A 27,407-nucleotide genomic window follows, 5' to 3' on the forward strand; every position below is an offset into this window, starting at 1 on the left:
GCTAGGCAGGTCATATCAAATGTCTATAGCCTCATATCAGAGGGCGACCTCTCCAGTTCCTTCCTGCCCAGCTCTCAGCACAGGGTGTGCATGGAGCCCCATTCCTCTGAGCTTGCTTCTCACCCCATCCCTTCCTTGTGGAGCAAACCCTTTACACCCCAGTTCATGCTCTTTCTCCTTTTAGGTGAAACTGGACTTTGTGGCACCAGCCACTGGGACTCACAACTACACCCTCTATTTCATGAGTGATGCCTACATGGGCTGCGACCAGGAGTACAAGTTCAGTGTGGATGTAAAGGAGGCGGAGAGTGACAGCGATACTGATTGAGCTGGGCCTTCACCTTCTGTCTTGTATGAGTGCAGTTCTGAGTCTCCATGGAATGGGATGTCCACAATATCTGCTTCTAGAGACGTTTGTGAACTTCTGCTTCCTGCTGGCTGGAGAGTTAGGTTACTCCGTACTTGACTGTTTCTGTTCACTTTCAACTGGCATTCGAGAAATTACCTCTGCCCTTCCTGTTTTTTTTTGTTGTTTTTTTTAACTGAGCAACTCAAAAAGTTTTGTGCACAGTATTTTTATGTGAGTGGACTCAGTTGGTTCTGCTGTGTTCCTACTTGTTTTCCCAAATAAAGATATTTAGGAACAACCTCCTTGCTACTTTTCTTGTGGGAGGGGGAACTAATTCCTAGACCAGGGGTTGTCAACCTGGTTCCTACCGCCCACTAGTGGGCGTTTCAGGATTCTGGTGGGTGGCAGGGTAAGGTTACCAATTTTTTTTCAATGAATCTGGGGACATTTTCCAACTTCAATGGATTTTGTATGGGGACTGGTTTGTAAATCCGGGGACTGTCTCTGGGAAACGGGGACGTCTGGTAACCTTACGGTAGGGGGTTCTACGGCACAAGGTGAATCCTCCTTCCCCTGAGCACTGGTGGGTGGTAAGGAAATTTTATCAAGAAAGATGCATTAGTGGGCGGTAGGTATAAAAAAGGTTAACTACCCAGTCCTAGACTTTCTCTGCATGTATTTTTACCTCCCCCCCCCACAGTCTTTTGGGCTGTCCCATTGTCCTAGCCCCGGTTTGAAGTATGTCTTTGACACTTGCTTTTCTGGCTTGTAATTAGGATCCTATGTCAGGTGCAGGAAGCTAATTAAGATGCCCTACCATGAGCAAGATAGTTATCCTGATTGGGGAATATGAAACAGCAGCACAGCCATCTGTGGCTATTTCTCTGCTCTCTAGTGTAGGTATCTAATATTACCTTGCTGGCAGAATCAATACATGTGCTTCTTCATGCAAAACTAATATACTTGTCTCTGCAATTAGTTGACTTTCCAATTTGTTTTGTGCTGCAACAGACTAACACAAATATCTCTTTGGAAACAATTCTTTTGTGTTACCTTGTTCCAGCCTTCCAGATAGTGATGGAACCCAACTTTCATCAGCCCTAACAAATGTGTCCAGGGAGAGTCAACATGATGTAGTGGTTATTAGAGAGCCTTGGACAGAGCAGAATTCAAAGATCACCTTGGTCATGAAGGTCACTAGGTCAGTGTTTCCCAACCTTTTTTGGGCAAAGGCACACTTGTTTCATGAAAAAAATCTCGAGGCACACCACCATTACAGCCCCGTGACGTCAGCGCGCAGCGTCACGCCGGGAGGGACGCACGAAAGTGTAAGTTTCAATTTTTTCCCCTCCCCCTTGCCTTCCTTCTGTGCCAACCGCCAAAAAGCCAAGAATCGCGGGACCGCCGGTGGAGGGGGGGAGGGCGAGTGGAGGCAGCGGCGAGCCCCGTTCCTCCCCATCCGCCCCATTCCGTGCAAGGAGCGCGAACAGGTGTGAGAAGGGGGTCAAACCTGCGGGTCGGCGCCGGGGAACCTCCAAGCTTTGGGGGTGGGGGGGAAGGAGGCAGCAAAGCGAGGCAGGAAGGAGAGCGGGGCTTGGTGAAGTACTCGGCGGCGAAGGCCAGCAGGTCCGGCGGCCGGTGCCGCAGCACCTCCACCGTGTAGCCCTGCAGCAGCTCAGTCAGACCCGGCGGGAACTCGATGCTCATCTTGTAGCCGAGGCGCGCGGGAGACTCAACGGACGGGCCCGGGAGAGAGAGAGAGAGACACGACGGAGAGAGAGCGGGAGTCCCTGCTCGCCGTTGCCACCGCTACAACTACTGTGGCGGTTGGTCGTGGTCGCCGCCGCCCACCTCTATCTATCACTCCCCCTCAGCTTTCTACACGGGCCTGGAGCCGGAGGTGGGGGGTGGCCGCCGCCGCTTTCTCCGCCTCCACGTCCTGCCTCCTCGAGCCCTCCGTCAGCCCTGAGGGAACCGCCGCGCTCGCGCCGCCGCTCTCTGACACGCGAGAAAGAGAAAGGAACGGAGCGGCGGGATAGTCGGGGGAAGGAGGGGCCGGAACGGAAGCGCGAGGCGAGCTGCGCATGCCCAGCAGGAAGCGGCGGAGAGCGCCACAGAGAGAGAGAGAGAAGCAAGGGAGGGCGGGGAGTGGGCGGGAACATGCTTCATGCGTCACAATAACGGACAAGGGGCGCTCGAGGGATAGATTAGGACCTAATTTGACTTTTACAAAAAAAAAAAAAATCTTTTTAATTTTTCCCACGGCACACCAGGCATCATCTCGCGGCACAGTAGTGTGCCGCGGAACAGTGGTTGGGAAACACTGCACTAGGTGACATGGGCTTTAGTCACTGTGTCTCAGCTTAACCAACATCACAAGGTTGCTTTGTGGATAAAATGAGGAGAGCTATGAGCACCACCATCTTGAAGTGCTTACAAGAACCCAAAAGACAGTACCATATAGAGGAAGTTTGGAAATCATTTTGACCAGGGCTCCTTGACTTCCCCCTCTGCCTTCTGAGGTTGCAATTCATGCAGATTTTTTTGTGAAACAACCTATCCCTGCCTCACATGTTGAAGTATTTGACACGGATGAGACAAAGATACCTTTCCCATGAGGAAACTCCCCCACATTTTATAATGAGGGGGGAAATGAACTGACAAGGACAACTCAACCCATCTGTGCTGAGCTATGTTGGCATTTTCATTTTTGGAATCAGCCGGGCAAATTGCCAACTAATTTCTGATAGCTGAACAGCACTTTTCTCTCTTGGATGGTGACCCCTGTATGTCAAATAAGTAGTTGGCATGGCAAAGTCTTAGTTGCATTTTTAACATAAAAACCCATTTAGAGATAGCAGCAGACATACAATAGCACTTGGTCAAAATAAATTTTACATGTGTCACAAGCTCATTTGCTCAGAACTGCTCTTCTCCCTCTGCAGCACCACCTCCCAATCCAAACCTACAGCTTATACAACCACATTTTAGTACAAAACCAGCAGTTACAAAGCCTGTTGCTTCCCAACTGGTAAGAAACGCCTAATCAGCAGGCCAGTCTTTCTGCAGGCAACCCTGGCTTCATTTTAAAGGAGTGATGAAGCTAAGAAAACCCAGCCTATGTAGTTTGGGGATTTTCTACCCAGCTGCAAGACAAGACCCTGTTTGGTCAACAACATGAATCTGTGCAGAAGACCCAGCTGCCCTCCGCTGCCCCCACTAGGTGTTAGCTCTGGCACAGCAGCTCTTGCGGAAAGGGGGGAGGTACTTCATAACAAGGTTACATGATATCACCTTTTTAATTGCCTTTAGAGAGGGGATGCAGTCCAGCTTGCTGCCCACAGGTGTGCCACTGTTGCACTACTAGAACTGTGTTATTGTCAGAGGGAGCTGGGAAATTTGGACCCTCAGCAGACCTCAGGGCGCTGGTATTTCCAAAATGCCATCTCTCCGTCATCACTGCATGAAGCCAGCAGCCCAGGCTCCTTCGGGTTCCAGGCCACACAGTTCACATCCTGGGAGTGAGCCCGGGCCATGTGGACAGTAAGGGTGAAAGTGGGTTGGTGGGGGTCTGAGTGCAGCTCCTCCTCAAATATTCTGATGGCATCATCTCCACAAGCCGTGGCTAAAGCTCCCGTTAGCTGGCACCTGCAGAGGATGAAACGAAAAGAATGGACTATGGGCCTGAACACACTCGCGATCTGTGCAAAGGTCCTGTGCCCTATCACATGGAGTGATACAATCACAGGAAAAGCTTTACCACTTGACTGGAACAGATTGATTGGTGCCCAGAATGACTTGCAAGCTGCATCCCAAGACTTCTCCCCTGCCGTGCACACTCACCATGCCACGTCGTAGATGGTTCTTGTGTGGAAGCCAGAAAGGGTGCAGATGCATTTCCAGGTAGGATCTGTGCCATTGCAGACAACACCTGCAACACACAAACAACTCCTTAGTCTGGGCCTGTCTTCTTTGCTTCATAGGCCAAAAGCTTCTTTGCAAAGAGAGGCAACTTGAAGCTCTACAGACCCCACCAATGCTTTTTCACTTCAGAAACTAAAGAGTATGGAAGGAAGCAGTGTCACCACTGGATGCAGAAGCTGTGAAGTTCCCCATTTACATCCTGGAGCAAGGAGATCCTGACACACTTAACTGCACTCTCTCATGTGATTGGGCAGAATAGGGTTCATTCCTCCCTCCCATTACAGTTTTTACTCAACAAGGGTTCAGTGATAAGAGCTGAGACGCTTGCCTTCCCTACCCAAACCCCCTTTTCAGATAACTCTTCCATGCTTCAGGCATCTCCACAATCACAAAGACTAGAAGTTAAAGAAGATGAAAGAATACAAAATTGTGTATGTGTGTGTCTGTATTCAGAGAATCTGCATGGAGGTAATATAGCACAGTGGCTAAGATTCTGAGCTGTAAATTTGAACATGAACACACACACACCTGTTCAAACATCAACTCTATCACGAACTCATTGAGTCTTAGGCAGGAATAAACGCTCTCTCAGCCCCAGGTTCCCCATATGTAATATAGGGGGAAATAATACTGACTTACAGTGCTACCTCTGGTTACATACTTAATTTGTTCTGGAGGTCCGTTCTTAACCTGAAACTGTTCTTAACCTGAAGCACCACTTTAGCTAATGGGGCCTCCCGCTGCCACTGCGTGATTTCTGTTCTCATCCTGAAGCAAAGTTCTTAAACTGAGGTACTATTTCTGGGTTAGCGGAGTCTGTAACCTGAAGCGTATGTAACCTGAAGTGTATTTAACCCGAGGTACCACTGTACTTCCACACTACCAGCAGCATTTTGTGTCCAAGGAGCATGCCCATTTCTCACTGAGCTATCAGCCTTAGGCTGTTTTCCTAAGGATTTTTTTTGTGCATCTGCAAACCTTGGTGCTTCCTGTTTGTGGATGCTGTAGCTTTGCATACTTCAGAACCAGCCCACAGAGAATGGCATTTACTATTGGCATGTGTGGTGGTGGTTGATTTTAGCTATGTAATATGGAACCTGTGGTCCCCTAAGTGTTGCTGGACTACAGCTCCCATCATCCCTGAACATTGGCTTTGCTGACTGCGGGTAATGGGACGCAGAGTCAAACAACATCCTTGACCTAATGAAAAAACAGCAGTGGAAAGCCTAAGAGATGCTGCACTTCTACATTGCCACCAGTGACAGCTCTTCAGACCCTACAGAAGCCAATTCCTTAGGGTGGCTCAGCTGCCCCAGCAACAAAAACTTCAAATCTTAGCTGCCATGGCCCTTGGAAAACTAGGCAGATCCAATTCCTTGAACAGATCCATTCCATCTTTGCAAATGCCACTGACCTTGCTCATTGTCCGGCTTATACTGGCGCCAAATGCGCACTGTCTTGTCATCGCTGCAGGAGGCCAGGCGCTCCCCACTGTGGTCAAAGGCCAGGCTCCACACCGTAGACTCATGCCCTTCTAGGGTGGTAAAACACACCCAGTCGTCCTCTTCCTCCCGGTACAATTTTACAGTGTCATCATAACTCGCTGATGCCAATAGCTGGTAATGGAAAGGAAAAATCACAGGTAAGTGTTGGAACGAAACACCTCTGGAGCAAAACTGAGAGCAGGGCTGTTCAATGAGAGCATGGAGGGGAATGCAGAATGTTGTGTAAGACACAAAGCTCAGCTCCCTGATAATCCCGGAATTTATTTTAAAGCCAAAAGCATGTTTACAGCACTTAGGGTATGGGTAACCAGTGGTGTGCCTTCTCTTCTAGGTGATGTTGGACTCCCATGCCCATCAATCCCAGTCAGAACAGCCACTGATCATGGATGATGAGAGTTGCAGCTGAGCAACATGGGGGTGGGGGGCAAACCACTTTGGCAAGCCGTGCCCTAGGGCAACAAAGATATCAAGGATCCTGCAGTAGTTTCCAGGAGAAACAGATCCACAGAGAAGCAGCAACTTCGAAGAAACAGGAATAGAGACGTAAGCTGTGAAGATGACAAAGCCCCACTGCTGGTGGTCACACCAAGGAGGGTGATGAACAGCCTTTTGCCTGCATCCCTGCTGCAAAGTGGGTGTAGCAAACACTGCAGCCTTTCAGCCCTTGCTGAAAGACCTACACTGGCTCCCTGTACATTTCCGAGCACAATTCCAAGTCTTGGTGCTGACCTTTAAAGCCTTAAATGGCCTCGGCCCAGTATACCTGAAGGAGCGTCTCCACTCCCATCGTTCAGCCCGGACACTGAGGTCCAGCTCCGAGGGCCTCCTAGCGGTTCCCTCACTGCAAGAAGTGAGGTTACAGGGAACCAAGCAGAGGGCCTTCTCAGTAGTGGCGCCCACCCTGTGGAATGCCCTCCCATCAGATGTCAAGGAAATAAAGGTTGGATGCCAACCTCATTTGATCCTTTGCCCCAGGCAGCAAAATATGCTGGGTCAGCCCTTGGAAGGACCGGCTCCTGAGGAGTCTTCTTCCCTCTGCCAGCCAGGCCCTGAGTGGACAGGGCTCCTTGCACAAAGGTCTCTCCCTAATCCACCCTGAGTTGGTGGGGATGACCATCTTCCCACTGTCTGATTTGGGAAGCCCAAGGAGAGCTGCTGCTATGTACTCATTACAATTCCCTGGATGCAGTTTTATGGATCAGCCATGTCATTCCTGTCTTACTTCAAATGCCCATGTTGAAATGAATACTCCAGTCCACACACCCCATTAGCATCAGGAGACTGCAGCAACTGAGTGCAAAAATTGCAACACAAGGGTATTCTTGTTTGATTAGGAGGGCTATAAGGCTTCAATGGGAGGGGGCAGGAAGGACAGAAATATAAATGTTTACAGTTTATGACAGGGGGCTATAGAAACACTGCCCTGGTTAGAGACCAGCCATTTGATAGGTCTCCAAGACACCACGCCCCAAGGATACCAGCTGTCAGCCATACAGGAAGGGAACACTCACCTCTTGGTTGGGATGCCAGACAACATGCTTGACATCCTGCGTGTGGGAATTCAAGACACTCATGCACTCATATTCATCCTCTTCGTCCACTGCAGCACAGAAGAGGGGGGAATGTAGGGGAACAGTTTAAGAAACAAGGCACTGTGATTTCTGCATTGTAAGGTATTTGACTAGATGAGCCTTGGGGTCATCTCCAACTCTACAATTCTATGATTCCCTCCCATGTCTGTGCTCCAGCCATCATGCATCAAGTATATTCACACACAGTGAAAATCCCAATTCCTTTTGCCCCAGCTTCATCCTCTCAAAACACTTTTGCGGCTCTCACCTTCCCAAACCCAGACAGTTTTGTCTCGGCTGCAAGTGGCCAGAAGACTGCCAGATGGTGCCCATGACACAGACTTCACCTCATTCTCATGGCCCTCCAGTGTGGCTGCACACTGCAAAGAGAAAAAGGGATATGGGTAAGAGAAGGGTAACCAGGAAATTGTGTGAAAACCTGACAATGTGGCAGGATGATACACCTGAAAACACAGCAAACATTTCCTATTGCTGGAGGCAGCAGAAATGGTGCCTTCCAGACAGTGTTGGATTACAAATCCCACTTTCTATGAGCATTGGTCATACACGCTGGGGCTGACAGGAGCTGGAGTCCAGCAAGATCTGAAGGGTTTCTGGCTATGTGTTATGAGTTTGCATGTGTGTATGTATTCAATGTGACAGATTTTAATCAACTGAAAAGCATGAGAAAAGCAGCAGCAGCAACAAAACCAAAAAGGGAGATTCAAGACACCTCAAAATCCTCATGGTTCTTCTTCCAAATGCAGGTGGTAGCATCAAAACTGGCAGAAGCCAGGTAGTTCCCACAGGGGGACCAGGCCACCTTGCGGATAGTTCTTTGGTGTCCCTCACCCAGAACAGACTTGCACACCCAGGTATCACCTGCCAAGAGAGAAAGCCAATTAGGAGCTGTGACACATCTCAGGGTCCACTGGAGAGTCCTTCTCCCTCCTCCTGGCACCTCAGAGGTCACTACATAAACCAAGTTAGAGAGGTGTTTACCTGGTTCAGCTTTACACTGGGATCAGATCCACCTAAACTACCCTGAAAAATCAAGAGCTGCTGTTACCACCACCTGAGTTAAAAAGCATCATGGGGAAAGAGATCTAATAAAGTCCTGCCCACTCAACTCCCCTTTGGCACTGGCACACTCTTTTTGTCATAGCTGTCTTAAGCAGGCCTAGGCACTGATATGGGATGACAGAAATTCATGGCCAATGGCCAAGGCATAGGAGGTCCAAAGATTCCTGACACCTGTCTTTCATCTATAGGTGGGTCACACATCACAAGTCTCTCTCTACCCTCCCAGTATAAGATGCAGCAGGAATCCAGAGTGCAATGCTTCTCCTAATTGCACAATGAACACTCTAGACCAAAGACTTGGTTGCCTGTTTCTCTCCCCCTACTTTCAAGGAATGACAACAAGGAGAGCAATCTGAACCATGTCTACTCAGTCCCATTGAGGTGAAGTAAATTATGTTAGGATTGCAGTCCAAACTGGCAGACTAGCTCACCTTCTTTCCCCCATATTCGAATGCTACGGTCCCCACCACAGGAAGCTAAGAGACTCCCTGTAGGGTTCCAAGCGAGAAACCAGCATCGGGAATCTGGGTGTGCTGGGATGCGAGACAAAAGTGTCAGGGAATCCTTCATTATAACACCAAACAGTCCCCGCAGAACCTATGAAGCAGCAAAGAATGAGACCAACAAAAAATAAGAATGATTTAAAAATTGCAATTCAGGCATCTCCTGAACAAGAGTGCCCAGCATTCTAACATCGATTTGCAACTGCAGAATAAAGCCTTTATTTTATCAAGGTGTGTAATGAAAATCCTCCAGGCACGCAGCCCACGTGCCTTTTGCATCATGCAAGTGTTTTAAAACTGTGATCTGCAACCTTCACTCCAGTGGGTCACATCATGCCTTCATCCAATAGTAATATTTATTGTTATTGCTTCTTTTATTTCTTTTATTGCATTATGATTTGAATTCTATGGAATATAAACTACAGTGCAATAGAACAATCAATAAAAATGCAATTTAAAAGTATACAGTATCTAGCACAGTGCATTACAATTGCTACAATGGGCAGAAAAATCATTAAAGTAGTCCACTAACATCATCAGCAAGTTTCTTTTTTATATATATATATAAATTTTTTAAATTAGTTTTACAAGTTTTTTTATAAACAATACAAACAAAAAGACAAACAAACATGTATAATTTCATATCCTTTTTTTCATAAACCTCACTTCTCGGACTCCACCAAACCTCCCCATTCTACATCCCAAATTTCAAAATTATTTCAGCAAATCCTAAATTTAATCTTATCAAATATAGTCCTTCATTATTCTTTTCTTTAACTTAATCTTTTATCGCTGTAATCTCCTTTTCTTTCTAAAAAACCTCAACATTTTAGCATTCATCAATTTTGTAGTATTTCTTAAGATAGATTTTGAATTTCTTCCAATCTTCTTCCGCCGTCTCTTTCCCCTGATCACGGATTCTGCCAGTCATTTCAGCCAATGTCATATAGTCCATCACTTTCATCTGCCATTCTTCCAGAGTGGGTAGATCCTGCGTCTTCCAATACTTTGCGATAAGTATCCTTGCTGCTGTGGTAGCATACATAAAAAAAAGTTCTGTCTTTCTTTGACACCAATTGGCCGACAATGCCCAAGAGAAAGGCTTCTGGTTTCTTAGGGAAGGTACATTTAAGTACCTTTTTCATTTCATTATATATCATTTCCCAGAAAGCCTTAATCTTCGGGCACGTCCACCAAAGGTGATAGAAAGTACCTTCAGTTTCTTTACATTTCCAACACTTATTGTCAGGCAAATGGTAAATTTTTGCTAGCTTGACTGGGGTCATGTACCATCATCAGCAAGTTTCAAGTGGTCCTTGTGGGGAGGGGCAGAAAGTTTGGTAACTGGTACACTACATAACTGTGTGTTTGCAGACAAGGGAAGAAAGGGTTGCACAGAGCTGGCTGCATCCCAAAGCCCGGGGTGCGCTGAAGAGCGCGCTGCGGGCTTTAGGCAGCTCTCTGCAACCCTTGGGAGCCCAGCGCGACTTCCTGCTGGGCTCCCTAGGCTTGCGGATAGCAGCCTGTTCTGAGGGCTGGGGAAGCTCGGGAAGCTTTTTTTTCTTTATCCCCCCCCCCCAAAAAAAACAACCCTAGGTGCACCCTATGGGGCGAAAAATATGGTATGTAGGTTTCCTTTTGACTCTGTGATCACAGGAGGACAAGGGCCACAAGCCTGTAGCTAAGTACTGAAGACCTTGTTTTCCAAAAGCCAAGCCTTTGAAATTGTTGGCATCTCTGTGGGAGTTTTTGTTATGTGAATGGCGCCACCATACCCTCCAACATGTCCCAATGCAAACTGGGATGCATGACCTGTGGGAGAGGAGGGCGCCCCAAATTGAGATGTACCAGACAGTTGATGGGTATGTGCCACAGACCTCCTGGGTGGATTTGGTGGACCACTAATTGGGAACACTGCTGTAGAGGGTTAGTTTTATGTGGCTCTCAGAAGCTACATAATTTGAATTAAGGCCTGGTAAAACATTTGTTGAGAATGTCATTCAAAAGGAAAGGAAAAGAATATTCAAATTGAAGAAGAAATATATCACACAATTCAACATTACATTTCTCTGGTTTGATTTAGTATGTAACCCGTTAGCTGTGATTCCTGTATTACAGGAGAGTGGAGTAGGTCACTTCTAACTCTACAATTTTATGAGTTTATTTTTTTCCGCAGCTATATATAATGTGCAGACCGTTAGATGCAGTCAACATTTATAGAACCAAACCACTGCAGAGGGTGGGGTGGGGGCCAAGAAAAATACACACTTCGAGCTACATCCAAAACCACAGGAGTTAGCTATCCAGCGAAAAAAGATTTGTGTGTGAACCTTGCTGGCTCACAGTGAGATCCCACCGAGTCTGGCATCCTATTTCCCAAAGTGCTCCGCCAGTGCTTCCAGGGAGCCACAAAGTGGGGCATCAGATCAGGACCAACAACCAAACCTTACTGATCACTCCCAGCGTCACTCGTTTCCACAGCCTCTGTACACAACAGTTCATTCACAGCTATCACGTATATGCAGCCATATCTATCTATCCCTACGCCGCACTTCTCCTTCTTGGCCAAAGCAAGGCTCAACTTAGCATAGCATCTCACTTCCTACAGCAGATGCCTCTTCTCTTTTATTTTACTTGTGCAGTTTACTATGCAAAGGTATTCTGCCTCTGGACTAGGAAGTTCTATCAGCTGTATGTCTTGGTCATAAAAGAAAAGAGATAAATGGTAGTAAAGGACTCTTGCTGGAAGTCTAGTCTGGTAGCTGGATGAGAGAGCCAGAGCGGTGCAGCGGAGTGTCGGGCCAGGACAGGCATAGGCAAACTCGGCCCTCCAGATGTTTTGGGACTACAACTCCCATCATCCCTGACCACTGGTCCTGTTGGCTAGGGATGATGGGAGTTGTAGTCCCAAAACACATGGAAGGCCGAGTTCGCCTGTGCCTGGGCTGGGAGCGCAGGGTCCAACTCTTCCCCCTCACTAGCCATGACGCCCACTGGGTGTGACTTCGGGCCAGCCCACCTCACAGGGTGGTTGTGGGAAGTAAAGGGGGAGAAGAACCACGTACCTCCAGCTCCGGCAAACCCTCCCTCAGCAGCCCAAGGAAGCCACCCAGCGCCGCTGCCTCCTACCTGCCTCCGCGCGTCCCGTAGGGTACCTCTAGGCGCAGGCGCGCAGGGCAACGCGGGCAGCGCCGCTCCCGCCACAGCGCCCCCTAGAGCCCACTCCCTCGCCGCGAGGTTCGCCCCCCCTCTCCGGGGCGGAAGTGACGACCCCACGCGGAAACTACGATTCCCAGTATGCTTTGCGAGAAAGACTATATTGGGTGAGTGTACACACACACACAACACAAGGAAGGAAAGAGGGACCGCATCTCTTTACTCAATTCTTGAACTGGCCCTCCTGCAACTTTCAAAGGAACAAAGTTGTCTTATTTATTTATTTATTTATTTATGTATTCCCCCTTGAAGGAAAAAGAAAAAAACAACCCCTCAAAGCGCTTTACCAAAAGATAAAGACAAGAAAAAGTCAAGCAAAACACCAACAAGTCAGGGCTGAGAAATGCTGAGGTGAATTTGGATCTGTTTCTGTAGTTCGCCGCCTTCTCCGTTTCAGGAGGCGCCCGCCCCTCCTCCCGCCTCTGGCGCCGTGACGTCATGCGCGCGGCCGGCCGGAAGCGGAAGTGGCCGGCGGCTGTTGTTTGGTGGCAGCGGGGGGGTCGGGCTGTCGTTCGGCGAGGAGGAGGAGGAGGAAGGCGCCGGCCCCGCGGAGTGCCGCGGCCTTGGAAGGAAGGCCAGGCCCGACGGGGCTCAGCGCCCGGGAAGGGAGCCGAGCGGTGAGTGGGGGAGTCCGACCCGCCAGGTCGGGGCGGCGCCCCTTTGTGTCTCCGAGGGGCCCCCGGGGGGCAGGATCCGAGGGAGAGCGCCCTCTCTGGAAGGCGTCGGGGCGAAGGAGGGCCCAGGGGTGGGTGGGAGGTGGATCGGGCTCCCCGGGAGGGTCGCAAGTCCAGGGGCCTGGATTTCCGGCTTCCGATGTGTTTTGATAACGGCAACAAAATCACGCCTCCTCTTTGCCACTCACTGAAATGGGGGGGGGGGGAGCCAGCTGTGCCCTAGTCCGTGAAAGCTTCCTCTGTAACAAACTTGTTAAGTCTTTAAGGTACTTTTCGTTGTTCAGAGAGTGAGCAGTTTAAGAAAGGTGAGGGCAGGGTTGTTTCCAAGTTACATGTGTACTTGAAGTATGTGTACCTCGCTCCTCAGCAGAATGCAAGTTCCTGAAGAAGGTTATAATGCTCATTAAGATGGTCCCTGGTCTCAGGATTACAATTTAAAAGACACAACACAAAAGGAAAGGGGATTTTGAGGGAGCAGTGGGAGGAAACCAAACTAAAAAAGGCATCTTTGTTCCTTTTTTGGCTGGTGAAAGCATGTACAGGGTGCCTTGTGTCAAATGAGAGGATAAACAGAGGAAGGTAAAGCAGAAAGAATACATAGTTACTTGCGTTACTTTGACTTGGTTACCATTTAATCAGGTAAATGTCTAATATTATTAAGTAAACTGAATGGTTTCTGTGGAATCTGTTAAATGGACTCAGCTGCTTGAGCTGTGATGGTTTGAGCGATAATTTCCCTTTATTCTTTATTCCAAAACACTTAGATGTGCCTTATGAAAATGTCTAATGTCCTCTGACCTCACACAACCTGAATAGCTCTTGTGTGATGCATTCATTGGACTTGCAATAATTAAATGAACAACACAGTGTGGCTATGTCAAAAGCACTAATTGTTCTGCTAAAAAGTTGTGTGTGTGTATGTGTAGATAAACAAAGGTGCCATTTTGACAAAAGTACAAGAGAGGGTCCCTTTGTCTCTCAGCTCTTTTATACGCCATGTTTGATTATCTCCAGCCAGCTGAAATCTACAAACTGTTTTTTGAAAGTGTTCAGTGGGATAATATGCAAGATACGTGTTCCATTTATACTCTGTCTCAGTGGAACACCCTTGGAACACTAACTGGCTTCACTGTTGTTTAGAAGCAATTTAGTTGGTTGAGGTGCATATGCATAACAAAGGCACAAATCCACTTGCCTAAAAATAAAGAAATGCTATGGGGGGGGGGGCTACTGCTGCTCCTCATTTCAAGCCATACATTCATACATAATTACAGGAATGTCTAATATCCATGACCAACTCCTGGCCTGGCCATTGGCCATTGCCATTTGACAGGTTGATTTGGTTTGCTAGTATTATTGTATGAAGTATAAAATGGGAGCCTCAATAAGTTCTCTTAAAAACACTGCTTTTGTGCAATTTAATCTTGAAACATAATGAGTCTATTATGCATGATAGTACTTGTAGTTTTTCTGAAGTTCTTTTATTAAAAGGACTCATTAGCAAAATTTTTGCCACTTTTGTGAACTCTGGCCCTGATCTCCTTTGGCCTGAGAATTAATGACCACTTATTAAACCCAGGTTTCTTGGCATTGTGTGCTTGTGGGGTGCAGGGAAACTGCTGTATTTCATCTGCTTAACCATGGGAATCTCCATAGAAATCAGTGAGTCTGCTCACTTGTACCAAAAAAGGAAGAAATGTTGGTCAGACTTGGTCACCTTGAGGCAGCCCTTAACTTGCCACAGGTGAGAGGCTATTTAGAAGGCTTGATCTGTTTGTCTTTTTCAGGTTCTTCTGAGTGCAGAAGAGACACTTCATCTGGTGCTCTGTTCTGCCTGCAGCCTTCTGTGAGTCTGCTCCCCCTGACTGGTGCCTAAAGTCATTGGCCACTCACCCATTCCAGAAGATCCCAAGGGCTTCTGTCCATAGTGTGTTTCGTTGGATTTATTTGGCCTAATCTCAGAAAGAGGATCCATGTACACCCCAAGTGGCTCGGTGTTGCCCAGTGGGCGCAGGCGAAGAGGCCAGGATGGGAGTGCCTTGCCAAAGCAGCCAGAAAGGAGCCTGGCTTCTGCATTGCCTGGTGCCCTCTCAATAACTGCCCTGTGTACTGCACTAGCAGAACCTGCTTGGCTACGAATTCATGGGGGCACTTGTTCTCGCCAGGAGCTGGGAGTTGCTGATGTGCTGGGATATGTAGACCCGGATTTACTTAAAGGTGAGAATGAATTGTGTATAGAAATTGGTGTAGGTTGGTTCACGCAGTAGCTGTTCAGTGTAATTTTGTGCTCACCAAGGTGAATTTTGTGTGTGTGATTCCTGGTGTCATATAATAATCAACTGCCTGTAGAGGAGTTGATTCTTGTTTCATGGTTCTCCTTATTGAATATTTACCAACCCAGAAGTTATGGAGGGATCGGTCCCTGTGGCAATGAAACTTGCTGCTCCACCTACCCCTACAGTTTGTGCATTCTTGTCTGCATGTTTACTCAGATGTAAATCCCAATGTCGTCAGAGGAGCTTACTTACAGCTAAACAGGACTGCAGCCAAAGTTGTCTTTTTGTAGAACTAAGTACTGTCAAAAGGACACTTTGTATCAATTTTGTTATAATGATATTTTAAATGTTCAGCGTTTTTGAGCTCTAATCTTGTCAAAATTTAACTGCCATTGTTCCATTCATTGCAGTGGGATAAAGTTATTGCATAAAATTTATATGCCACTTGATTGTAAATACAAACAAACCTCAAAGTGGTTTACAAAAGTTAGACATGCGCTTAAATCATAAATGTGTTATTTAAGTTCTGGCTGGATCTTGCAACATACATCCCATGCAATTTCATATTCCCAGCTTTGGCCATAACTGGCAAGAAGCTTGTCGCTACTAAAAAGAATGCACACTGCAACTTCTTGCGGGCTCAAAAAACTTGTTTCTTCATTAATTTCTTTTCCTCCCTCTTACCACCTGCAATGGCCTTTCCCCTGTAACTTAATGTGATGCTTATGTTCTGGAGAGGGCAAGGTCAGATCATGCATTAAGCATATAAGAAACCCAACTGAGTTTGCAGACCTTGCCAGTAACCAAACAATTTTTTTACAACTATGCGTGTGGTTAACATTCAACCCAACAATTGGCTGTGTCCCAACAGCTCTCTTCTAGCAGGCAAAGTAGTTTCCTACTGTTAAAATAGGTGCTTTTGAGTACCTTGGTTAGTTATCTTTGCTGCTCCTGTTCTACCAAAGCAATTTATTCCATTTACTCACACTGTCTACTGTGCCTGAAAATTCCAGAACACCTACAGGGCCAGGCAACCTCTTTGCTTCCAATGGCACCGACCATGCAATCATAGATGGTGGGTTGAAGGCACATGTAGCCTGTGGGTCAGGCATCCCTTCCACCCCTCTCTTTTTCACCCACACCTCATCTCATCATCAGCGGTGAGGAGATGCCGTCATGCACCTTTCTGCCACCAAGCTGATTAGCACAGAAATAGCTGAGCAGTATCTCTCAGCTATTCTGGCTAGTCAGTTGGGCAACAGCAGGCATAGGCAAACTCTGCCCTCTAGATGTTTTTTGGGACTACAACTCCCATCATCCCTAGCTACCAGGACCAGTGGTCAGGGATGATGGGAGTTGTAGTCCCCAAACATCTGAAGGGCAGAGTTTCCCAATGCCTGGGCAACAGGGACGTGGGGAATCAGTGGGAGGAGGACCCTGATGCATGTGGGCTTGCCTATATATAACATATATTGTACCACCTGTTTTCTTTCCATAACCTCCATGAAACCCAAGGTTTCCATGATGCATGTTACTTAAACCCTCTCATACCTAACTGAAATGAAGCCTTTGTGTGAATAATTGCAGTGACTCTTAATTCATCCCTTGTAGAGTATGCCTCTCTCCTTTCTCCCCTCCCTTTGTCTACGCCACTGTCAGCGTTTAGACTGTAAGCGCTTTGAATCTGGGCTGGTTTGTTTGCTTTTATGTATCAGTTGCTTTGCGGTAAAGGTAAAAAGGTAAAGGTGACTATTGGGTGTGGCGCTCATCTTGCTTCAGGCCGAGGGAGGCAGTATTTGTCCACAGACAGCTTTCCGGGTCATGTGGCCAGCATGACTAAGCCGCTTCTGGCACAACGGGACACTGACAGGTGCCAGAACACACAGAAACATCACTTAGGTACCTATTTATCTACTTGCACTGGTATGTTTTCGAACTGCTAGGTTGGCAGAAGCTGGGACAGAGCAACAGGAGCTCACCGCCGCCATGCAGATTTGAACCTCCGATCTTCCAATTGGCAAACCCAAGAGGCTCAGTCATTTAGACCCGCGTCTGCGCCTTTTACCTTTTTACCTTTGTTACTTTGCAATGCACTATGAACCAGCAGTGGAGCATGCTCCCACAGCGCCCTGGAGCGCTCGCGGAGGGCAGAATGATCCTAGACTTCAATCTGGATCAAAGGGCACATGGCTGTTGCATCCTTTTTACACACACTCCCTGAGGGCAAATGGAGTCCACTGTGTCAGGCATCACTCTGGTGGCCAGAGTGCCATGGAAATGCTCCTCTCAAAGCTGCTTGAGGAGGGCACTTGAGAAGGACATAACAGCCATTTGCTGAGGCTGGGGTCCTTCTCATGCCACCCTCACAAAGCCACGCAGGGCTGGCTTGAGGAGGGCATCGTGAGCAGCGCCCCCTCCCCCAAACTGCCCCCCCCCACTATGTCCCTGCTATGAACAGTTGTTACATGCCATAGTTCTCTTAATGGGAGCAAGAGGAATTTGATTTCATATTCAAATGAGGCTGATTCATTCTGGTATGGCTAGTACTGTGGTATTTTAGCTTTATACATCTGGTTCCAAGTAAATATGCCTTTGGTATTAGATTATGTGGCTGCTGCACTAGATGCAAATGAATTGATCTGAAACAAAGCACAGCATATCTTACTAAACTGTTTTTTATGGTGCTCATTGTCATGAAGAAGCTGCCATGAAACAGCCTGTTGTCTTGGGAGGATCTGCATCCAACAGATGTTGAAGAAAGTCTAGGTAGTTTCTGGGCTCCTTTAGAAATCTCAGAATCCCTGTTTCATTTTTTTAAAATTGTTTCTAGCTCTTTGCAGAAAGGATGGAAAATGTGAGGAACTTAATGTTTTTTAAATTTTATTTTAAATTTTATTAACATGGAAATAACTACACTTCTCAGGACTTTTCAGTTTTCACATTTAAGAAGATAAAGCACTGTGGGTTCAGTTTCAAAGACCCCTACAAAGAGGTCTGCAAAAGCAAATAGTCCATGAAAATTCCTCCTTGCTTGCCCTCCCACATGTTTGTCTTTTTTGTTAGATTTGTAGCTTTAAAGAAAAAGGAATCAGCTCTCTCCCAGTTGACAAACGCTCCCTTGCCATGTCACCTGGAAGTAACCCTTGCTGCCCAGACAAGTAGTTAGTTATTCTAGCCCAATACAGTGGTACCTTGGGTTACATACCCTTCAGGTTACATACGCTCCAGGTTACAGACTCCACTAACCCAGAAATATTACCTCGGGTTAAGAACTTTGCTTCAGGATGAGAACAGAAATTGTGCTCCAGCGGCGCGGCAGCAGCAGGAGGCCCCATTAGCTAAAGCGGTTCTTCAGGTTAAGAACAGTTTCAGGTTAAGTACAGACCCCCGGAACGAATTAAGTACTTAACCTGAGGTACCACTGTATAAGCTAGAATGAATCTGAGTGATTATCCTTTCCGGAGCAATAGAAGGCTCTTGTTTTGGATAAGCAGGCACTGCAGGTGACCAAAAGATTATTCTAATGTGTGTGTGACTTGGGCCAGAATCCAGAGTATGGTAAGCCCACAACTTGCACTCACTTTGCTTACATGAACATAGCATCATGTGGGTGGGGAGAAATAAATAAATAAACAGAGTGCGCTCAATTCTCTCCTCCATGTATTTTCACTCACTGACCCACCCGTACACCCAGCGGGTTTTCCTTGATTCCCAGGCTCTTCAAAGATCACAGGAGGGCCCTGAGAGCTTCCCAGAGCCTTTCTGCAACTGTCTCAGAGCCCCTTGTGGTAGCGGGACAGTTCAGGGATTCCCAACTTTGGATGAGTTTGCCTTGGCGCACACACCCCCAGAACCATAAGTGGCTGGCCTACTGTACTGTGAAATGAGTTTCAGAGCCCAGGAGGCTTTTCGTTTACTTCTAAACAGCAGCTCCCTTCTCCCCACTCCATGCAGTATGGCAAACATGAGTTTTGGAATGAGTTTTAAATGACGGCATTGGAGGAGAATGTCAGTTTTTCAGACAGTTGTTCAGTCAAGAATTGAACATGGCTACCACAACCTGTTCAAGCCCAAGTAACACACAGCACCCTCCTGCCTCCTAACCTAGCTTGATCTCCACCTCCTTGTATATTTTGGATCAAGTTATTTGTGTTGGGTATTCCCTTCCCATGTTTTAGAGAACACGCAGCAATCTTGTAAGCTGCAAAAGCAACAAGAAAAACCATTGTTAAACTTATAGAAAATGTCCTTGAGGAAATAGAATGTACGAGGCTTTTGGACTAAAGTAAGTCCTTTTGTGGGTCAGAATGGCTGAAATATTAGGTGATCAACATTATCAAATCAATGCAAGCCTAGAAAGAAGTTCCCAACCATGGGGGAAGCTGGAAAAAACCTGAGACTGAGAAAGACATCCTGCTGGAATCCAGTTAGAAGCAGTCTATGATGAAATCTTGCAACAAACCTATAATAGAGTAACTCGACTTGTGCCAATGGCAAATAATGTGATTTTAGAGCAGCAAGTTCCCCAAGTTCATTTTATTTGTTATTAATGTAGCCGATCCAAAATTGTAAGATTTCTGTAAATTTCTGTAGTGCATCTCCTCTGTCGTTGGATTCTCTCAAAATGATTTTTATTTAAAGCAAGAAAGAACATCTGTGATCCTCAAGGTTGTGGAATATAGCTTGAAAAGTGTGTTGTGTTTTTTGTGAAGGCTTTTATAAATGACTGGATGATATCCCAGTACTTTTATTTCTGTAAAATGTGGTCTGTTTCTGATGGTATAGTGCAAAATGTGCTCTCGCATAACCAATATGCTACTTGTAAAGTGATTGGATATTAAAAGTGCTATATAATAGTCTTTCCCACAGAACCCTGGGAGGTTGGGCACAATTCCCATTTCAAACAAAGGGGACTGACATGTCAGTGATGTATTCAAGGAAAAAGCTGTCTTATTTATCAAATATGTGCTGGACTACGCAGCCATTAAATAAGACCAGATAAGGCTTGTTTGTCCTTTGTTTTGTGGTTGTATCCATTAAATGAAGTCATCACAGAGCAAAACTAATACTGCTTCCACAATTAAACTTTCCCTTCTTTTCCCTATGACTACCTTCACTACTCCAAAGGGTTGAGGGAAGCATCAGAGCTGATTTAGGGGGCAGGAAATGGAGTATGAGGGCAAATTACCGTATTTTTCGCTCTATAACACGCACCAGACCATAACACACACGTAGTTTTTAGAGGAGGAAAACAAGAAAAAAAATATTCTAAATGAAACAGTGGATGTATGATTTTTGTGGTTCATGCTGTGGCCACAGACATGTGATCTGACAGTGAGTTTGGAGTAGCCCAATGCAAAAATCCTGAGGATCCATGTGGATCCATGCTTTGTAACCACATTTTAAATGGGGAGGGAAGGAAAGCAAAAGTCCCCACCCCCCCACTCAAGCCAGACAGGATATACGAAGTATGATTTCTTTTTTATTTACAGTATTTCTTTTTTGGCCACCTCTGTCACTGCAACCTTTGCTCTGTGCTTGCACACTTTTGGGCAATAGGGCATGTAACACACTTTTTTTTCATCTGCCAAGATGTAGAAAATCAATTTTAATGTCCCTATATAAAATGCCTAGTGAAGCAGAAGGGTATTACATCAGCCACTGTATTAAGGCTAAACGTTTGAAGAACAGCTCTCTATGGGGGGGGGAGACTAAATTCCATTTTCAATCAATTGTTATTGTGGCAGCAATTATCAGTGTATAGCTCACAATGAGGAAATGAACTTTTAAAAATATATATAAAAAACATTCTCACGTTATAATTCTTCAAAGAAGAGTATTAGGCTTTTAATGAAGGGGAGAGGAGAGATGCTGTAATCCTCCTGGCTCAGGAGATTCTGATTTACCAGCCGCGTGTAGAAAGTACAGATTAAGATATTTGATATACAGCATATAAATCCAGAGATTTCCATGTCTCACTCTGCAATCCAGCCTGCTGTTACTTACGAGCAGAGAAGCAGGGTTTCTCTTCCAAACAAGCATACTGTCTCCCTCCAGCAGTACATTGCTTGGAGAAGCTGTAATTTGGAGGGGGCTGGGGGCAGGGCTCTCTGCTTTTGGAAAAGAAATGAGAAACCTACCATTGTAAAGCAAAAGTTCCCCCCTCCCCACCCAAGCCAGCCCCCCCCTCTCTCTAGAGTCCCTAGAGCACGCAGTGTGACTAGGGAAGATTAGAAGGAAGGACGGGATCCTTTCCTTAACCCTCTGCTTGCCAGGAGGGCAGGGGATTCCCTGCTCTTTGTTCAGTTTGAGCAAACGCAGCAACAGAAGCGGGTGGGCAGTAAGACCCTGAGGCAGAATGCAGGAAAGCTTCCGCCTTCCCTCTTCCCTCCGCCCGCCCCCTGATCTTATTTTTGGCTGATTTTTGCCTATTTTGCCCCTGCGCAAGTCAGCTCCAGGGACCACACATTCGCTCAATAACACGCACAGACATTTCACCTTACTTTTTAGGAGAAAAAATCTGCGTGTTATAGAGCGAAATTTACGGTATGTTCCATGAGCAGACGTTATTCAGCTTGCGCAGTGACTTTTGGCAATAACCCTTGGTGAGTCTGGAAGAGAGAGGTTCCTTTTTATCCACAGAAGAAAAGTTTTGTCTTTGTTTAATGCCCACATCAGACTACAATATTTTCACATCTGTGCTCTTATGACAGAGGTGTCAAGCAGTTTGATCAGCATGGCACATAGAACTTGATCCAGCAATATTATAATACTTCATTAAAATGGTGACAACTTTTATTTTTGTCTTCAGCATGCCATTGGCAATTCATCATCTTCAGCTAACAAATGCAAAACTGCTTTAAGCTGTATGGACAAGAACAGCCTCACTTCTGCCTAGCCCATCATAGATGCAGAATTTATATTGTGTAGATAACGTGGAAAGAATGCCAAGTACCACGTAAATCCTGGCACAGCTACAGACTAATATGTTTAATTCTCAGAATGCTCCAGGAAGCAGCTCGTCTTAGGAATAGTAAATTACATGTGTGAAATCTTAACTTTGAATTCTCTCTCTCCCCTCCCCCCATGCAGAGTACTGCATGAACCCCCAGACAGTGTTGTTGCTTCGGGTTATTGCTGCCTTCTGCTTCTTGGGAATCATATGCAGCCTTTCAGCTTTCCTGTTGGATGTGTTTGGACCAAAGCATCCTGCACTGAAGATCACACGACGTTACGCATTTGCCCACATCCTCACAGGTAATGATAAAGGGGATTGATCTGCTCTGTTTACTGTGTTGGGCACCTGAAGCTTATGCTTGCAAGCCATGGTTCAAAAAGGGGTTGCCCATGTGGTTGGTTCATAGTTTACTCATGGCCTCTGCAATTTCTCTAGACCTATGTGGCTGCTAAATTGTATTCTAGGTTGGTTCCTTTGGAGTGCCACCTCTCTCCTTATCCAAACCCTCCTTTTCTATGAACCTCTTGCCTTTTAACCGAACCAAAACACAATTTCATCTGCACATTCTCCCTCTGCTACCCATTCCTATGTCAAGAAGAATACACAGGGATTCAAGATGGCCTTAACAGATTGGAGAATGGGCCAAAACTAACAAAATAAATTTTAGTAGGGACAAATGCAAGGTTCTATACTTGGGCATCCTGCCAACCTAGCAGTTCGAAAGCACGTCAAAGTGCAAGTAGATCAATAGGTACCGCTCTGGCGGGAAGGTAAACGGTGTTTCCATGCGCTGCTCTGGTTCGCCAGAAGTGGCTTTGTCATGCTGGCCACATGGCCTGGAAGCTGTACGCTAGCTCCCTCGGCCAATAAAGCGAGATGAGCGCCGCAACCCCAGAGTTGGTCATGACTGGACCTAATGGTCAGGGGTCCCTTTACCTTTACTTATACTTGGGCAAGAATAACCAGCTGCACAAATATACGTTAGGGGAAACTTGGCTTGTCAGTAGTACATGTGATAAGGATCTAGGGGTCTTAGTAGACCGCAAGCCTAACATGAGTCAACCATGAGATGCAGAAAAAAGGCGCTAATGCTATTCTAGGCCGCATCAATGGAAGTATAGTGTCCAGCTCATGGGAAGTAATAGTAATGCTATATTCTGTCATCAGACCACATCTGGAGTACTGTGTCTGGTTCTAGGTGCCATAATTTAAGAAGCATATTGGTAATATCTAAAGGGCTGCCCAATGGAAGATGGAGCAAGCCTGTTTTCTCCCGCTCCAGAGGGTAGGACCTGAACCAATGGCTTCAAGTTACAAAAAAGGAGATTCTGACTAAACACCTGGAAGATCTTTAGGACAGTAAGAGCTGTTCAAAAGTGGACCAGACTCCCCCAGAAGGCAGTAGACTCTCCTTTGGAGGTTTTTAAGCTGAGGTTGAATAGTCACCTCTTATAGGTGCTTTAGCTGAGATTCCTGCATCACAGGGGGTTGGACTAGATGACCCTTGGGGTTCCTTCCAACTCTACAATTCTATGATTCCTGTGACCTGCCTTCTGCTTATATTACTCTATACAGTGGTATGTACATTGAAGACTATGTAAATAGTAATAAAAATATTAGAACAGTTGTAGCAATTAAATACCTTGTTTTGCCTTGAGTTTTGCCTTGAGTTCTTTGGTTTGGGACTTAGGAATTTTGCGCAGAAAAATCTCAGATGTTGTGCATGCATTACTTAGGCCAGGGCTGGGCAGACCTCAGGTTTGTGAGACCTACTTTGTTTTCTTTTGTCATCCTTTTGTCTTCCCTGAAGTTGTTCTTCAAACCTCATTAACTAGGCAAAGCTCCATTGATGTCCTCTGACATCAGGCAAGAGGGTGGGGCTGAGAAACGGGAACATTCTCAGCCATGGTGGAGTCTGATAAATAGCTTGCATCTTTAAATCTCCATGTCTGTGCATAGAAACAAGAAAATGCACATCCACAAATTCAAATTAGTCAAATGTAAATGTGTTACCATTCTAGGATTATGTGCTACGTTACCCATATCCACAAGCTTTTAAGAAGTCGCATTAGAGCCAAACGAATTCCACTGAGCAATGCTTGTGATAAAAATACCTAAATCTAGAATCTGGGGAACAGTTTCTAATTCTTTTCTCTTGCTTCTGCCCTCAGTGCTGCAGTGTGCCACTGTGATCGGGTTTTGTTATTGGGCCTCGGAGCTCATCCTTGCGCAGCAGCAGCAGCACAAAAAGTACCATGGCTCACAAGTGTATGTTACCTTTGCCGTTAGCTTTTACCTGGTGGCTGGAGCTGGTGGGGCCTCCATCCTTGCCACAGCTGCCAACCTACTGCGCCATTACCCAACTGAAGAGGAAGAGCAAGCATTGGAGCTCCTCTCCGAGATGGAAGAGAATGAACCTTATCCAGCAGAATACGAAGTGATCAACCAGTTCCAGCCACCTCCAGCATATACACCATAATGCTACCACTGAACGACTGGGCTGGGGGAAAGAAGGCTTTCTTGTAGCCCAGCTGCAGATCCTAACTGCACACAATCACTTGGGACTGCATTCCCTTGCCTGGAGCCACTCACTGGTGCTTTTCTTTCCCAGGTGGTTCACTCACTTTTATGACCTCCCAGCCAGGAAGAGAACTCACTTTGGAGCTGCAAACTGAAGCTTTGCTCATGCTGTGACTTCCAAAGCAGCCCTCTGGGTGATTTTTATTTCCCAGTCCCTTGCATTTCGTACAGCAAGTGACTCAATGAACTGACTGGTGTGACCCAGCTATAGGTTTGTGCTTTTTTGTGACTCAACAGACTCGACCCAGGCAGTCCAGCTACTTGCACTCACTTGGGTGTCCTCCTGTACAGAGAGGCAAAGCACAGCTACTCCAGGAGAGGCCTTGCCTTGTATGTGAAAGAGATGGCATGTGCAAGCTTGACTTAAGTGTTTGGGAAGAGGGGGGAGGGGTCCACAGTTTTTTTTTGCATTGTGATAAGATCTTTCACACTAGTATGCACACTTGTGGTCGTGAGTTCAGCAGTCCTGCACTGTTCATCCACCCGCACTCAGAGGCGCTGCCTCTTTGGGGGGAATGTGACTCTCACTGATATTCACACCTGGGGGCAAAGATGTTCTTCATTTAGCACATCAGAAGGTGGGAATCCTTCTCTATGCACTGGTTTGTGGGGAGGTGACACATTTGGGTTGATTCATGTGCTCTCTGAAAGGCATGGTAAGCTTGCTGCCACCATTGCTTCTTCCTCTCCCACATTCTGCCTCATGCTACTTAAGAGAAACATTTTGCACTTTATTTGCTGTTCTCGTAGCCCCCATTCCTCCATAGGCATTGGGAAGGGTGGGGGTGAGGACCAACAAAACTTGGCAGAGCCACCTCCAGGATGTTGCCACTACTAAATATCTCCTGGGTGGACTGAGCTACCTTTTGAGGTAAAGGAACAGCACCTTTTAAAGGGTTATCATTCCAGTTGGCACTGGTGTGTGTGTTCGTGTTGGCACATGTGTACATACCTCTGTGCACACTCGTCCCAGTTTTTGAGAATTAGTATTGGCACCTATTTGTTTATCACAAGACTATATGCAAAATCTGATCCTAGGCTTGATTTTAATCTTTTAATCTATTTTAATTGAAACTATATTTACTTCTGGTTTTTAAGCTCTCTAGCCCAAAAGGCAGTTCTTCCAACTTAAGCCACTGTTTAACTGAGAGGCAGAGATATTCCTGATAGTTGCAGGCAGTGATGCAAGATGGTGCATGATGCTCTGTGTAATGACTGACATCCCCTTTTTCTTTGTGTATTGTAGTGCTTTGAACTAAAATTGCTTTGAATAAGCCAGGAACTTTACCTACTCACTGCAGCTCTTTTTTGATGACTAGGTGGGATGTTATGTTGAACTGAAAAGATGGGAGGGAGTGGTTGAAAGAGATGCCTGTTTCAGTTTAGAATAAAAATAAGGGGATGGCACTTTGGAGAACTGAAAGCAAGACCTGCTTTAACTTAGGAAGACAAGAGATTCAACAGTGAAACTTCCATGAAACAGGTTGCCATTCAGGATATGCTGAAGCTATATCCTGAGGACACTCCTGTCTTTCAGATGTCTATCTGATTTCAGTCTGCTAGCTTCTCTCTGTCTAGAACTGGTTCATGCAAAAGTAATGTGCAGTGTAGCTGAGATTTTCCTGCTACAAGTATGAAATATTACACATCACAATGAGGAGTGACTCCTTTGTGTTATCCTAATCGCTTGAAAACAAGGGCTTTAATTGGATTCTGATAAGGTGCTTCCCTCTCTGCTTCCTTCAAAAGATAGAGAAATGGGACTAAATTGTAGAATTTGAAAGAAGTCTGTCTTTAAAAAGCAGTTTGTTGGAGATTAAACAAAGAGTGGTTTTCATTCAGCTCCAGTCCAGTGAATGATGAATGTGCCACTGGTGCATTCTCATTTTGTGTTCTCTTCTTGTTATTGCTCACTGTCTTTACCAGAGGAGGGCCTTCCACATGTCAACAGAGTTGACTCTGTAGCTCCTTTTATATGTGCTGTGAGCAGAGACTGTCCCTTCCCCCTCTCTCCTCCCCCTCCCCACTGCTGCATATGAGAAAAGAGTTTGGCTGTAAATAGTATGCATAATTTTACTATCTCCACCTAATCTCTAATCTTTGGCTATCGAAGAGATCAGTGGTTGGTCTCGGGAATATTTTGCTGGTCACTCTTGCAGTCTTCTCTTTTTCTGGCCCTGGGAAGGGAAAGCAACACTGGCAGCACCTCCATGTGCCAAAGGGAGTTTGACTTATCTCCAGTATGGAGGTGGCTCCATTCAGCTTGTTTCCACAGAGGGGACTTGACCAAAACTGGTTTCCATGTGTACTTGGTTACTGTGATCATTTTTAGACCTTGAACAACATTCATGAAGCACTGTTGATTAAATCCATCTGTAAAATCCTGAATACCCTTTTCTACCAAAAATAAAATAAGGATGTAAATAGTCTTTTTTTGGGGTGTTTATACTATGGCTGAGAGAAATTACCACATAACTGGGCAATCTTGTTCACCCACACACCATTAGAAAGCATTAACCAAACCTGCCTATTGTTTGCTTGTGTATAAGCTGTCTGTCAGTCACCAAAGGCCACTGCCTTGCATGTGCATCTTAAAAAGCTTTTTTTTTTTTAACTTTGCTGTCAAAACCATTATACTACTGTCCTTTAATGTGAATTGTTCCTTAGCTAACTTGCCAACTTGTCTTGAACTTGGTTGCTTCTAAGGCTAATGCATGACTTCGGAATTAGAATTTCTAGTCTCTCTTATCTATGAAGGCTAGTGATAT

At 46.0% G+C, this 27,407-nt stretch overlaps 3 protein-coding genes across 7 annotated transcripts in view; 2 read left to right on the forward strand and 1 right to left on the reverse strand.

The window, feature by feature from the left end:
• Positions 1–647, forward strand: part of SNRNP200 (small nuclear ribonucleoprotein U5 subunit 200) — a 47,014-nt gene extending 46,367 nt beyond the window's left edge. The window contains exon 45 of the mRNA XM_081200891.1: positions 185–647. Coding sequence (XP_081057017.1) covers positions 185–328 — 144 coding nt within the window. The 3' untranslated portion in view covers positions 329–647. The remainder of the gene's footprint in view (positions 1–184) is intronic.
• Positions 648–3,166: 2,519 nt separating this feature from the next.
• On the reverse strand, positions 3,167–12,599 carry CIAO1 (cytosolic iron-sulfur assembly component 1). Of its 3 annotated transcripts, none has more exons than XM_081200999.1 (8): positions 12,479–12,599; positions 8,864–9,029; positions 8,083–8,231; positions 7,618–7,729; positions 7,290–7,378; positions 5,688–5,889; positions 4,193–4,280; positions 3,167–3,997 (listed from the first exon to the last, which is right to left on the reverse strand). In XM_081200999.1, the coding sequence occupies exons 2-8, from the start codon at positions 9,000–9,002 to the stop codon at positions 3,757–3,759; spliced, it is 1,020 nt and encodes a 339-aa protein (XP_081057125.1). In that variant the 5' UTR covers positions 9,003–9,029; positions 12,479–12,599; the 3' UTR covers positions 3,167–3,756. The 3 variants fall into 3 exon arrangements, with proteins under 3 accessions (XP_081057125.1, XP_081057124.1, XP_081057126.1); XM_081200998.1 differs by having other exon boundaries at positions 12,475–12,595; XM_081201000.1 differs by lacking the exon at positions 12,479–12,599 and adding an exon at positions 12,065–12,096.
• On the forward strand, positions 12,279–27,068 carry TMEM127 (transmembrane protein 127). 3 transcript variants are annotated; one of them, XM_081201032.1, is made up of 4 exons: positions 12,279–12,502; positions 14,613–15,042; positions 22,194–22,358; positions 24,231–27,068. In XM_081201032.1, the coding sequence occupies exons 2-4, from the start codon at positions 14,799–14,801 to the stop codon at positions 24,536–24,538; spliced, it is 717 nt and encodes a 238-aa protein (XP_081057158.1). In that variant the 5' UTR covers positions 12,279–12,502; positions 14,613–14,798; the 3' UTR covers positions 24,539–27,068. The 3 variants fall into 3 exon arrangements, with proteins under 3 accessions (XP_081057158.1, XP_081057157.1, XP_081057159.1); XM_081201031.1 differs by lacking the exon at positions 12,279–12,502 and adding an exon at positions 12,611–12,768; XM_081201033.1 differs by lacking the exon at positions 12,279–12,502 and adding an exon at positions 12,639–12,794.
• Positions 27,069–27,407: the final 339 nt, after the last annotated feature.

The sequence above is a fragment of the Podarcis bocagei genome (genome assembly GCF_964188305.1).
Source record: "Podarcis bocagei genome assembly, chromosome: 7".
NCBI lineage: Eukaryota > Metazoa > Chordata > Lepidosauria > Squamata > Lacertidae > Podarcis > Podarcis bocagei.

Bases quoted from the DNA above. Each gene is read 5' to 3' on its own strand.
- CIAO1 (XM_081200998.1), bottom strand. From the start codon at position 12,591: ATGACGTCACGGCGCCAGAGGCGGGAGGAGGGGCGGGCGCCTCCTGAA. The intron at 8,232-8,863 runs GTGAGCTAGTCT...CTCTCTTGGCAG, and splicing joins TCGAATATGGGGGAAAGAAG to GTGATACCTGGGTGTGCAAG. The intron at 5,890-7,289 runs GTGAGTGTTCCC...TTCCATTACCAG, and splicing joins TCTGGCATCCCAACCAAGAG to CTATTGGCATCAGCGAGTTA.
- TMEM127 (XM_081201032.1), top strand. From the start codon at position 14,799: ATGTACACCCCAAGTGGCTCGGTGTTGCCCAGTGGGCGCAGGCGAAGA. The intron at 15,043-22,193 runs GTGAGAATGAAT...CCCCCCATGCAG, and splicing joins AGACCCGGATTTACTTAAAG to AGTACTGCATGAACCCCCAG. The intron at 22,359-24,230 runs GTAATGATAAAG...TTCTGCCCTCAG, and splicing joins ATTTGCCCACATCCTCACAG to TGCTGCAGTGTGCCACTGTG.